We start from the raw sequence: 12310 nt of genomic DNA, 5'->3' as shown, positions 1-12310 counted from the left end.
ACTGAAGTATACAAAATTAAGTGTATTCTTTTTTTAGCATTATATTTTTAAACTATATCAATATGTAGGACAGAAGATCCTTAAATATGGAATTTGTGGTCCAAATTTCTCACTAAACCTACTAACATTTTTTTAAATTAATTTTTATAATTATAACATTTTCTTTGACAGTACATATGCATAGGTAATTTTTTTTTTCAACATTATCCCTTGTACCGAGTTTTTCCCCTCCTTCCCTCCACCCCCTCCCCTAGATGGCAGGCATTCCCATACATATTAAATATTTTATGTATTTGTGCAGAACCAAATTTTTTTGTTGTTGTTGCAAAGGAAGGATTGTATTCGCAAGGTAAGAATAATCTGGGAAGAGAAACAAAACAAAACAAAACAAAAAAACAATGCTCACAGTTTACACTCATTTCCCAGTGTTCCTTTTCTGGGTGTAGCTGATTCTATCCATCATTGATCAATTGGAATTGGATTAGCTCTTCTCTATGTTGAAGATATCCACTTCCATCAGAAAACATCCTCATACAGTATCATTGTTGAAGTGTATAATGATCTCCTAGTTCTGCTCGTTTCACTCAGCATCAATTGATGTAAGTCTCTCCAAGCCACTCTGTATTCCTCCTGTTGGTCATTTCTTACAGAACAATAATATTCCATAACATTCATATGCCATAATTTACCCACCTTCTCCAATTGATGGACATCCATTCATCTTCCAGTTTCTAGACACTATGAAAAGGGCTGCCACAAACATTTTGGCACATAGAGGTCCCTTTCCCTTCTTTAGTATTTCCTTGGGACCCACATAAGGAAATTGAAGTTCCTTTAGAAAAACTTCCAATTCCTTATCATGAGGCAGGAAAGCAAATTCTAAGGTTGGGATTCTGCCTTTAATTCCACCTCTCTGACTATATAGTCAGCATCTTCCATTTACCTTAACCACCAAATGGAGAATAAAAATCACTTCTTGCTCTGTGTGTGTGTGTGTGTGTGTGTGTGTGTGTGTGTGTGTGTGTGTATACACACACAAGTATTTTCAATACCCCCAGCTCAGATCCAAATGCCTTTGTTATGCTTGTTTCTAGGCCCTAATTTTAATTCTGTTGCTCTGACTTTTTGGCTCCCGGTTGCTGCTACCTAATCTGACTCCCTATTTATTTGTTTTCTCACCCTGGTGATCTCTGGATGCTCTCTTCCCAGCTTCTGCAGTCTGCTGTCTTGTCTGGATTTTGTTCTTTGGATCTGAGAATTTGAATTGATTAAATATGTGGTTGTTCTTCCATACTTAAATATGAAAGCATAATAGAAGTTAAAGGTAGGAAACACCTTAAAGGTCTAGTTCATTTCACTCATATAACAGATGATAAAATTGAGGCCTACAAAGTTTAAGTGACTTATCAAGTCACTAAAAAGTAGGAAGCAGCAAAGGTTTTTTTAGCTTCATTTTAAGAGTTCTTTACACCACACCATGCTAACAAGATCAGACATCAGCATTATATCTATGTTGTATTTGCCCCAGCATGAAAAATTCTAGAAGACAGAAGTACACATAAAAAAATGGGATAAATTTCCCACTTCTTCTCACCTGTTTTTATTGCCATGGAAGGAAAGTGAGAACAAAGGAAGGAAGAAAAAGGAAAGAAAATTCTGAATTTTGATTATAGGTTAAAAGTACTTTAGATTATCCAAATTCTTCATCTTCTTTTAAGCAAAGCTTCAATTAAATCATGTCCAAGAGATGAAAAAAGTCCTACTTTAAAAGGCCAAAATATTACTGAAATGGAGCTCCTTTAATGATTCTTACTGAAAGGAAGTCCCTCCTACCTCAACATTATTTTCTCAATACAACACTTAAGATTATAAGTGTATGTGTGACAGGATGATAGATGGGAAATGCATATCTAGTGATCTACATATGCGTATGTATATATATGTATATACACACACACACACAGACTGAGATATACATGCACATATACATTTTCATATATATAACACATCACACATTCACAAACATCATTTCTCAGTCAATTTTTTTTTTGAGACCTATGGACTAAAAAGAAATATATCAAATGTTAACTAGGGACCAAAGTTCACTTTCTCCCAAATCATTCCATTATTTGGGAAATGGGTGGGCATTCCCTTTGAATAATTCACTTAATTACCACTGGCCACATTATCACATAGTCTCTCATATATACTACTCATAACACATCCCTCTTCCTCTGGTAGGAAAAATCTAGACATCTTAAATGACCCACAAGACCGAATCTTTGAAGGACTTTATTTTTAGAATGGTGATTCAGTCTTTTAGACCACACCTAAATCACCCTATTCCGTTCTACAAAGAATGAATTTTCCAAGGCAAGATTCAACTACAAGATTCAACTCTAAGAACTAACTAGAACACCTAGAGGTAAATAACAAAATAGAAAACATTCTCACAAATGTCTTCTAAAACACTTTACAGACAGTTATTTAGTCCACAGTTTCTGAAGGCTATAGCCCTTCTATCTATGCTTTTCCCAAATGTCAACAACAAAATCTAGCACAGGCTTTCCTAGATACTGTTCAGAATATTAGACGAAGTCAGGATACTAGAAGTCTTCTCTTAACTCCAAAGATCACAAGACCTTAGGCAACTTACTTTAATTCCCTGTAGTCTCAAATTTTCTAACAGTTAAAAAGGCGGTAACTCCTATCTTTTTTGTCCTGCTTTCAAATGTCACTTAAAAAAGCAAAACCAATTTATGCTTTTCAAAAGAAAGATGCCATGTGAGACCAAGGGAACATTATCATTATGTGGCCATTTTACCTTGAAATGATACTTCAGTGCAGGTATTTAAATTCAATAATAAGCACTTAGTTACCAGACATAGGGAATACAAATTAAAAAACAAAACAATTCTTGCCTCTAAGAGATTAAATTATACTGGGGGAAAGAAGGAGGAAGGGAACAGCATGTACATAATTAATATAAATTAATACAAAGCAATTTTTTTTTTTTTTTGGTGATAGTGGTGGGGAACAATAGGGTAGAGGTATCAAGAAAGATAGCCTGTAAGAAGTCAGCACTTGAGCTGAGTTGGGTGAAGCTAAAGAGCTAAAGGAGGTTAAGAAGGAGGAGTATCTGAGGCATGGGAGACAGTCTTAGAAAGTCACAAAGATTGGAGGCGGAAAGTCGTGTACAGGAGAACAAGCAGCAGGCCAGTTTGGCTGGAACAGTATGTGTTTGAGGGGGAGTAATATGAAATTAAGTCTGGAAAGACAGGTTGGATCGAGGTTTTGAAGGACTTAAAATATCAGAAAGTTTGTATTTTATTCTAGGGGCTAAATAGAAAGCCAGTCAAGCTTCTTGAGCACATAGTCAGACTTGTATAAGCAACAAAAGGTTCTTAACTTGTGAAATGATGAAAATGGCTCCTTAAGATTTTTGGCTCTCAGACTGTTTAAATAAATGTGGAGAGCAGTGTCATGGATAATTCAAATGAGCAGATAATAAAATCACTTATGCCTGGCTGGGGAGTACAGATTTACCTTCCCAAATATTTTGTTTAAAATAATGTCCAAATATTGTATTTAACTTACACTTTAACATATTTTACATGTATTGGTCAACCTGCCATCTGGGGCAGGGGGTGGGAGGAAGGAGGGGAAAAACTGGAACAAAAGATTTTGCAATTATCAATGCTGAAAAATTACCCATGCATATATCTTGTAAATGAAAAGCTATAATAAATAAATAAATAAAATAACAATGTTCAAATTAGTTTGTGCTTAAGGTACTTATCACTGGATCAATTGTATAGAAGACAATCTAAGATTACAACTTTGTTGCAGATAATCCACATATTAAAGAGAACTGGATGTAATAGGACTTTTTTTTTTTAAGGAGGAAAATAAAAATATAGAAATGAAATGAGTAAAAAAATAATAGACACATATAAGAAAAAAAGTGGGGTAGAGGCTCTGGCCAAGAGTGTGTTCTTGAGTTTGAGAATCCCTTATCTCTTCCCCCAAACTGGCAAACTAAGGCAAATTACTTTAATCTCACAAAATAGTACGTATTTTCCACTACTTCTAGACAATTCACCACATAGTAATAAAAGTTTCCCTTTTCATATTATAGAATTTCTTTAAGTACTTGATTTTCAATTTCAGATTTGCCACTTAATTACCTGCATGATTGTGGCAAATGATTTAACTTTCTCTGGAGCTCAGTTTCCTCATCTGTTAAAGAGGCTGAACTAAATTATCTCAAGACCTTTTCTGGCCCCAAATCTTTGCTACACAACAGTCCTGCAAGCCCAATTAAAAGTATATATGAAAATATGTTTAACAGGAAGGGAGGAAGAAAAAGATGGAACTCAAAATGTTGAAAATTATACACATAATTTGAAAAAAACAATATATTATTAAGTGGAGAAAAAAATTAAACCATAATGCAACAGGACAGTGAAATTGAAGTTTCCCTATGTGCCAATGTTAGGTTCCCAGTTCTTTTGTGTCTGGAATCAGATTCCTTGAGAAGCTGATGGCTATTGTCCCAATCCTATAGAAAGACTTTATCTTTCTCTCTCTTCAACAACCACCCCCCCCCCCAGCAATAAGTGAAAATAGAATCATCCTCCAGTAAAGAAAAAAAAAATGAGTGAGCTAATATACATACATCTATGGAGCACCGCTCAAGTCGAAGTACAAAATAGGCAAATTTTAATCAATGCTCAAAGGTCATTGAAGGAAGTTGGGGGGGGGGGGAGGAATCAAAACATTTTTTCTAATCTCCAAGGCAACAATATCTACTTTCTCCTGCTTTAGTCATTCCCTCTCTGCTCTCTAATTTGTTTTCCTCCAAAGATCTTTTCATTTTTCCTCAGCTAAAACAATCATTTCCTTATTTCAACTCCTTCTGTTAGGGATCTTAATTTTCTCTTATCAACTATATTGACAAAATCAGTTAGGATTTCTAACTTCAGTGACCTTATAAGAAATTTCTAAGGCCAAAAAAATTCTCCAGAAAATTCTGTAGTAGGAGCAAAGTTCTCAAAAGAGCCTCCAGGTCAAAGTCAATGGCAGCATTGCAAGCAGACCTATCTCCGCAGAAAACATTAAGAGCCAACTTAATAAACACCCATCTGTTACAGCATTTTATGGCTCAAAGAGTCTATTATAGACATAACACCCACAGAATCCCCTCTTTCTGGTCTCATTAATCCCTTGTACAAATCCAGAAGATCAACATTTTCAAGTTAAGTGATTGACTAGAAAGAGCTGAATCAAGTTGAGCAAAACAAACTAGAAGGAAGAGGAAATAAGTCAAAGTGGCCCACTGAAAAGCTGAGTCATAGCAACTCATATTCTATGTAGGTCAACTTTTAAGTGGACCCTGTACTGTATAGAAGGCTACGTAAGAAAACTGTTCAAAGTCCTATCCTAATATTTTTGGCACTAATAAATGACAAAGTCTAAGAAATCTCATGTTATTATTGAGTAGAGATTAAAGACAGAAGAGGAAGTTTTAATGCCTTTCTAATTACTGGAATCATATTTAATGTTTCTCAGTAATCCTACCTAGACTCTGTCTACTCCTTAAATAACGAAAAGGACCCTTCACAAAGCACATTAGGATGAAGGGGACAAAACCCAAAATGCTCTATGCTACATCCATATATAAAGGAGTAGTATCAATTTAATGGTCCACTATTTTGCAAAAAATTTTTAAAAATATTTTAAAGCAAATCATGAACAATTTAGCCAATACAGAGAACATGGCAGTGAAGAGCTGGGAAAGGTTTGGGGTTTTTTGTTGTTTTGCTTTGGGTTCTCTGATAATAATCACCTGGACAATGTTTCCAATTGCCATGGTTTGGGACATCCTTCTATACATCTTTCTCTATTTTGCTGCCCCTACTTGTTTCTGCTTCTTTCTCTTCCCAACCTTATTCTACAGAGGTCTGTGCTGTCCATAATACTGCTTTCTCTTATAACCTATCTCCTATCTCATATTCTCAATCTTCTTTGCTATATCATCATTCATAATCCATACCCATATTAGGTTTACAACCAAAATTCTGTACTGAGTCCTTTTCTCTCTGCATTCTCTCGGTATGTCCATCAGTATCAGTGCATTCAACTCTTACCTCTACATAAGCACTACAAAAATCTTCACATATATTCCTAATGACTCTATAGTAGGTGCTTAATAATAATGATTCTACCAGGAGATCATTATACACTTCAACAACAATAGTATATAAGGATAAATTCTGATGGAAGTGAATATCTTTGTCAAAGAGAAGATCCAATTCAGTTCCAATTCAATTCTGTTCAATGATGAACAGAACTAGCTACAATTAGAAAAAGAACGCTGGGAAATGAATGTGGACTGCTTGCATTTTTGTTTTTCTTTCCAGGTTATTTTTACTTTTCTGAATCGGATTTTTCTTGTGCAACAAGAGAACTATACAAATATATACACACATATTGTATTTAAAATATACTTTAAAATGTTTAACATGTATGAGACTGACTGCCATCTAGAGGAGGGGGTGCAGGGAAGGAAGTTGGAACAGAAGTGAGTGCAAGGGATAATGTTGTAAAAAAAAATTACCCATGTATATGTTCTGTCAATAAAAAGCTATAATTTAAAAAAAAGAAAAAAATTAATAATGGTTCTAACACTCTGTATTTATATAGCATTTTAAGATTTGCAAACCACAATATATGTTATCTCTTTTGACCTAATCTTTGTGACAACTCAGTGCAATTACCAACCCCATTTTACAGATGAGGAAGTTATGACTGAAAAATGTTAAATGTCTTGTCTGGGGTAACATAAGGAGGCCAAATTTGAACCCAGATTTTCCAGACTTCATTTCCACTGTTCTATCAACCACTATCTTCCAGTGTCTAAGGTAACATTTGACATTACTTCTTCCTAATTCCAAATCTACTGCATGCTCCCTATGCCTATGCATATCATATTCTCACATGAAGCTGCAAATGTTCAATCTATTCTCAATAATGACTCCATTAAAAAAAAAAAATTGGTCCATGTTTGTAGAACAAGGCAAATACAAGATTTGATTAGTTTTCTCCAATCCCTGATTTTATTCTTTGATATAAGGAATGGCTTGCTAGATAGAAGGGAAGGGAAATATGTAGAAATGAAAGTAACATATCTCCATATCAATAATATACCAGCACAAAGTCAGGAAACCAACATTTTTAAAGAGGTGACTGAATAGAAAAAACTGAATCAAATTGAGCAAGCAAACTGGAAGGAACAGCAAATATATATTTTAAATGTAATATATATTAAATAATTTTATAATAATCCTCTAAGACTCTCTTCATCAAACAAAATCTAAACAAACAATAATGAGTGTACCTGTGGCTTAATAATTTTTTTCTGCCAAGAAACATGAAAGCGATCTATGTACACCAATAGCTTGAGAGAATTTGGGAAAAGGGAATGTCAAAGAAAGGTTTTATAACGATGGGAAAAATGCATCACAAAGAGGAGAAAAGTCGTATCATGGTAAATGGGCTGGAAAGTGCACTTAGAATATAAAAATGTAGCTTAAATAAAGCATTAAGCTTACACCTGAAGATATTTGTAGACAGCAGATAGAAGACAAGAAATAAAGGATGACTTGAGGAGACAAGTATGTGGAAGACTGTTAATGTAATTTAAATGAACAACCATTCTCATACACAGCAAATAGGAATATTCAAATCACAATTTGATCTTTGTCTAACCATTTTACACATCACCCAAAACGACCTTCACACTACAATCAAAGTGGCAAAGTTTATACTTTTACAAAAGACATAGAAAATTACAACTCCACCTGTTTATTACTCCTTTGGCCTACAGTACATTTGGCCTGAATATCAGGGTAAGGAAGATGGCAATAGCTAGTGTTCCAAAGGGCTTCCCTGTACTAGAAAAAGCTGAATTTTACTCCCTCACTTTGACTAAAAGTCAAAGAATGTACATACGGTTGATAGGACTAAAACAAACTGAGCAAATGAATGTAGTAATCTGTAATAGCAAATTTGTGGTAAGGGATTCTCCATGAAATAGAATCTTCTACTACTTTTCATTCTTCCATCCCACTATATTTCAAACTTGGTATAACCATAGCGGGTGGGGAAATGGAAAGAAGGGGAGTGAAGCCCCAGCATTCTGACTTGCACTATTCTGGGACAGTAAACAAGTGAAGCAGCCAAGCATATGATGGGTCCCCTTAAAGGAGCAGTCTTAAGGAGGCAAAGACCATCACTAGCTTAACTGGGGAAAATAAGGAACATTCCATTTTTAAGCAGCAGTTATCAAAAGGCTCTTCAACTCAAAGGTCATCAACTATCTATTCTAAGGAAAGTGTCTTCTTCACTGTCAACTTCTTATCCTTCTATTAACTATTCTTAGGTCAAATAAGGCTATGCTTCTTTATCATCCTGCATGTTCAGCAGCAACTGATAGTACCTAACCTAGGAACAGGAGACTTCTGGCATGAAAACTTCTTTGGCTCTCCTAATGATGTAGAAAGGATGTCAGTCAGCAGAAAAACAAATGAAAACTGGCAAATTCTCTTGTCAATTCACTGCTCTCTACTCAGATCCAGGATGAGTAGTTACAAGAAATTTGTAATAGGAAGCAAGAGAAAGATGAAAATGGTAGTGAGAAAAATGTCAATCATGGTTAAAGAGATGGAAAAAGAAAACCTTTCACATATGAGAAATTCACAGAAACATGGGAAGACATGGCAAGTGAAGCTGAGCAAAGACTGCAAAACCAAAGCAATAAGAAACACAATGATTACAATATTAAATGCAATCTGCATGAAAAGACCATTAAACTCAAGGCTATTGAAATGACCACAAAATATCCAAGGGATATTTCAGGATCCAAGAATGATGGTATATAGTTAACACATATTCTTCCACTTAGTGACAAACAACAGACACTGAATGAAACATAGGTTTTCAGGCTTGGCTGTTTTACCAAGTATAGTTAACTACTTTCTACTTTTACTAGGGAGAGTTCAATAGCAGAGGAGGAAGGGAGTCATTTTTTGGAAAATAACTGATGTTAAAAGAAAGGGTATTTTTTAAGAGGGGGAGTTTTGTTTCGTTTTGTTTTAAGAAAAAGGTCTTTCTTAGAACAAGTGAATCAAAAATTTTGTTAGAATGAAAATTTCTTGAACTAAAGATCAATCTGGGGGCAGCTAGGTGACGCAGTGGATAGAGCACCAGCCTCGAATTCAGGAGGACCAGAGTTCAAATGTGGTCTCATACACTTAACACTTCCTAGCTGTGTGACCCTGGGCAAGTAACTTATCCCCAGCCCCTGGGGGGGGGGGGAACTAAAGATCAATCTAAGAGTAAAATATTTATAGGTTCTTTCCTTTATTCCCTCTTCCAGTTACTTCCCTTAGTAGAGATGCTGGAAACTCAGCTGCTTGCCTCTGCCTCTAAGAGGCCATTTATTTGTTACTGTGGAAACAAAGTAGTAATCCTCAGTACTTCAAATGTATCATCTCTTAGGATCATTACCCATGAAGACTCTAATACTATCTTCTACAACAAATATTTCCTAAAACTGGCCCCTGCCACTAATTGTTAGTCCTGTCCTCCTCAAGTTCCCTAGTATTCACTTATCTCTGAATACACTGTAGGTTCCCTGTAAAATATTAGTTTCTTTTACCTTTTTAGCTTAGCTTAATGCTTAGCACAATGCTTTGCTCTGAACAGCACTGAAACATTTACTGAATTGTTGAATTTGAGTTGGAGATAGTATAAAGACGGTATCTGCTCAGGGATTGTTAAGTTTAGAATGATGATTTCCATTTAATGCCTAAAATGTCTTTAAGCATTGCTTATACTAGTAGTGAGGCAGTTGTAATTTAAGAAATCATCCCTACCCTCAAGGACTTTACACTCTAGTTGAGGAGTTAATCTAGTCCTTTTTTATGTTTTTAACTGAAAAATATACTACTATGCCCCAAGGAAATACTGACTGCCAGTGTGGGAACACTTTACATCCCTAAAAATTCCCTAAAGAAGAATGAGCAATGATCTGTGGGAATTACTTGGACCTATTAGAAGACAAATGATTGAAGTAGGTCTTTTCTGAATTTATAATGTTTTAAGAAGAAATCTCTACTTAAAAGAAACTTATTTTAGTTCTGATTTAGTCCATGTAGACCAAGAAAGTCCCTTTCTTGCTGTCTCTAAACTTGGTGCCAACACATCATGCACAAATGACAGTGGTATTTGTTCAGCTCAGTTCATCCTTTCACTTTAAAAGTATGACATAGCAACTAGAATTGTGGCTACATTCCAAAGAGAAAGCATAATATATAAAGAAATTAACAGGGATCACATAGATCCAAGTTGTTTCCAATCAAGATTTTGTCAGTGGATATAATTTATAACCTCCCCACTCCCACCCCACATTGCAAAGACACTACTAATGAGAGGCAAAATGGGATATGGATTACTTCAAAATTTTATTGACTCCTTCAGAGATAAGGAAGTTGGGGGGGGGGGGGGGAAGAAGTTAAGGATGAAATCTGTGTGGGCTGGGAAAGTACACATTAGAAACACAAAACAAGATACAGCATAGACTATGATATAATTTCAACAAGCTTATTAAAGAAAAAAATGTTCTGGATTATGATGAGGTTTTTTAGTCTGATCATAACAAGTGAATGCAGTGCCATCACACTTATTCCACTATCTCACAAAACATTTCATATTAATCAAGTTTCAATGATTCCAGATGCTTTTCCATTACAATTACAATGCATGACATTACAATGAATAATCATAATTATAACTCTACTATAGGTGAACTAAGAAGTCAGGATCTGTAGAGATGCTTTTCTGAGCAAAGCCCTTAAGATCTCAAAAAATTCAGATAGCATTTCTAAGTTTTGTTTCCTAATATTACCATGGGATGCTGTTAGTATTCCTTCTTTGCTCCATATCTATACATACAATTCTTCAGTGACATCTATTCATGAATTTAACAATTTAAAATCCTCTTATAATCTTGCTGCAACCTGAACTTTTCCACTTTTTAGAAAGATCTAGACATGTGGAGAACCACTGCCCCAAATGTCAAGATTTGAGTTATCAGCACTAAAAAAATTAATCCAGCTATAACCAGAGACTTACCTGAATTTCTTCAGTTTCATCCACTAGGAGGAAACTCACAACCTTCTCTGTCATCTTCTTTCTCTTGGTTTCTTCATCCATACCTTCTCCTTCCAGCTGCTCTTGTGCCTTACTGGCATGGTAGATGGTAACTGGATGTCTTCTTTTGCTACCCCCAGAATGAGTCCTCTTCTGACATTCCAGGCACAAATTGATTTTGCAAGTCTGGCACCTCACTGCTGCCCTCTGTCTAACTCCAGGGGAGTGCCCATTGGGGCCCTTACAGGGGTCACAATAAGGGACATGGCCAGGCTTGAGCCTAAGTCGCTCATGATTCCGTAGCCTTTCCTGCCTATGCAGTTCCTCTTCACAGCGGGGACACTGCAAGCTGCAGCACTCGTCACACTCAAAGACAGCTTCATCTGTTCCACTGCAAGCATAGCTTTCCTGGCACATCAGTCCAGGGTTCAGCCCCTTTTCTGCTGAGGAAGCCTGGGCACTCATAATGAGTTCAGAAAGGAGACGCACACACCATACAACGCTTATAAACTGCTCCTTAAAAGCAGATTATAATATTTTCCTACGGATGACTGCACAGAAATTTCACAGGATTCTGCAGATCTAAAAGATCTGTTTCACTTTAAAAAATAAAAAATAAAAATTATGATTTTTTTCCCATTTATAGATGGTTGTATTTTCAAACCTTCTTCATCCCAGACTTTTGTTATCAGCAGAAATATTGATTTGGCTTGATCTCATTATCCATAAAGTGCAGATGAAAAAGTTATCAAAATTCAACTTTTAAAATCTATTTTTTTGTCACATAGGCCTGATTTGTCAACCAAGGTGGATTCCTCTGCTAAGCCTCTAGCCTGTGGCTTCAGTGATGTAAGACAGTGGTCAGGTGGATTTCAAGATAATTCAACCTCAAGTCAATAATTTCATGGGACGCCTAGAATAAAGAAGATTACACTCATGTAAAAAGAGAAATAAACTTTTAAAATAACACTGATTAAATGTCAGGTCAGACTCCTCAGAGAGATCTCATTTTTACACACATACTCAACCAAAAAAGTTCCAGTAGGACTGTATCAATATTTCTTATTACACCTTTCAAACTATTGCTCAACTCATG

General features: G+C 35.6%; 1 protein-coding gene across 1 annotated transcript in view; it reads right to left on the bottom strand.

Annotated features, from left to right (window-relative positions):
- ZFYVE1 (zinc finger FYVE-type containing 1) overlaps window positions 1–11811 on the bottom strand; it is a 61676-nt gene extending 49865 nt beyond the window's left edge. Inside the window, exon 1 of the mRNA XM_074290100.1 lies at window positions 11197–11811. Coding sequence (XP_074146201.1) covers window positions 11197–11679 — 483 coding nt within the window. The 5' untranslated portion in view covers window positions 11680–11811. The remainder of the gene's footprint in view (window positions 1–11196) is intronic.
- Window positions 11812–12310: the final 499 nt, after the last annotated feature.

The sequence above is a fragment of the Sminthopsis crassicaudata genome, chromosome 2 (genome assembly GCF_048593235.1).
Source record: "Sminthopsis crassicaudata isolate SCR6 chromosome 2, ASM4859323v1, whole genome shotgun sequence".
In the NCBI taxonomy this organism is placed as follows: domain Eukaryota; kingdom Metazoa; phylum Chordata; class Mammalia; order Dasyuromorphia; family Dasyuridae; genus Sminthopsis; species Sminthopsis crassicaudata.
The sequence above is the reverse complement of the archived record's forward strand: the minus strand, read 5'-3'. Positions and strand labels throughout refer to the sequence as shown.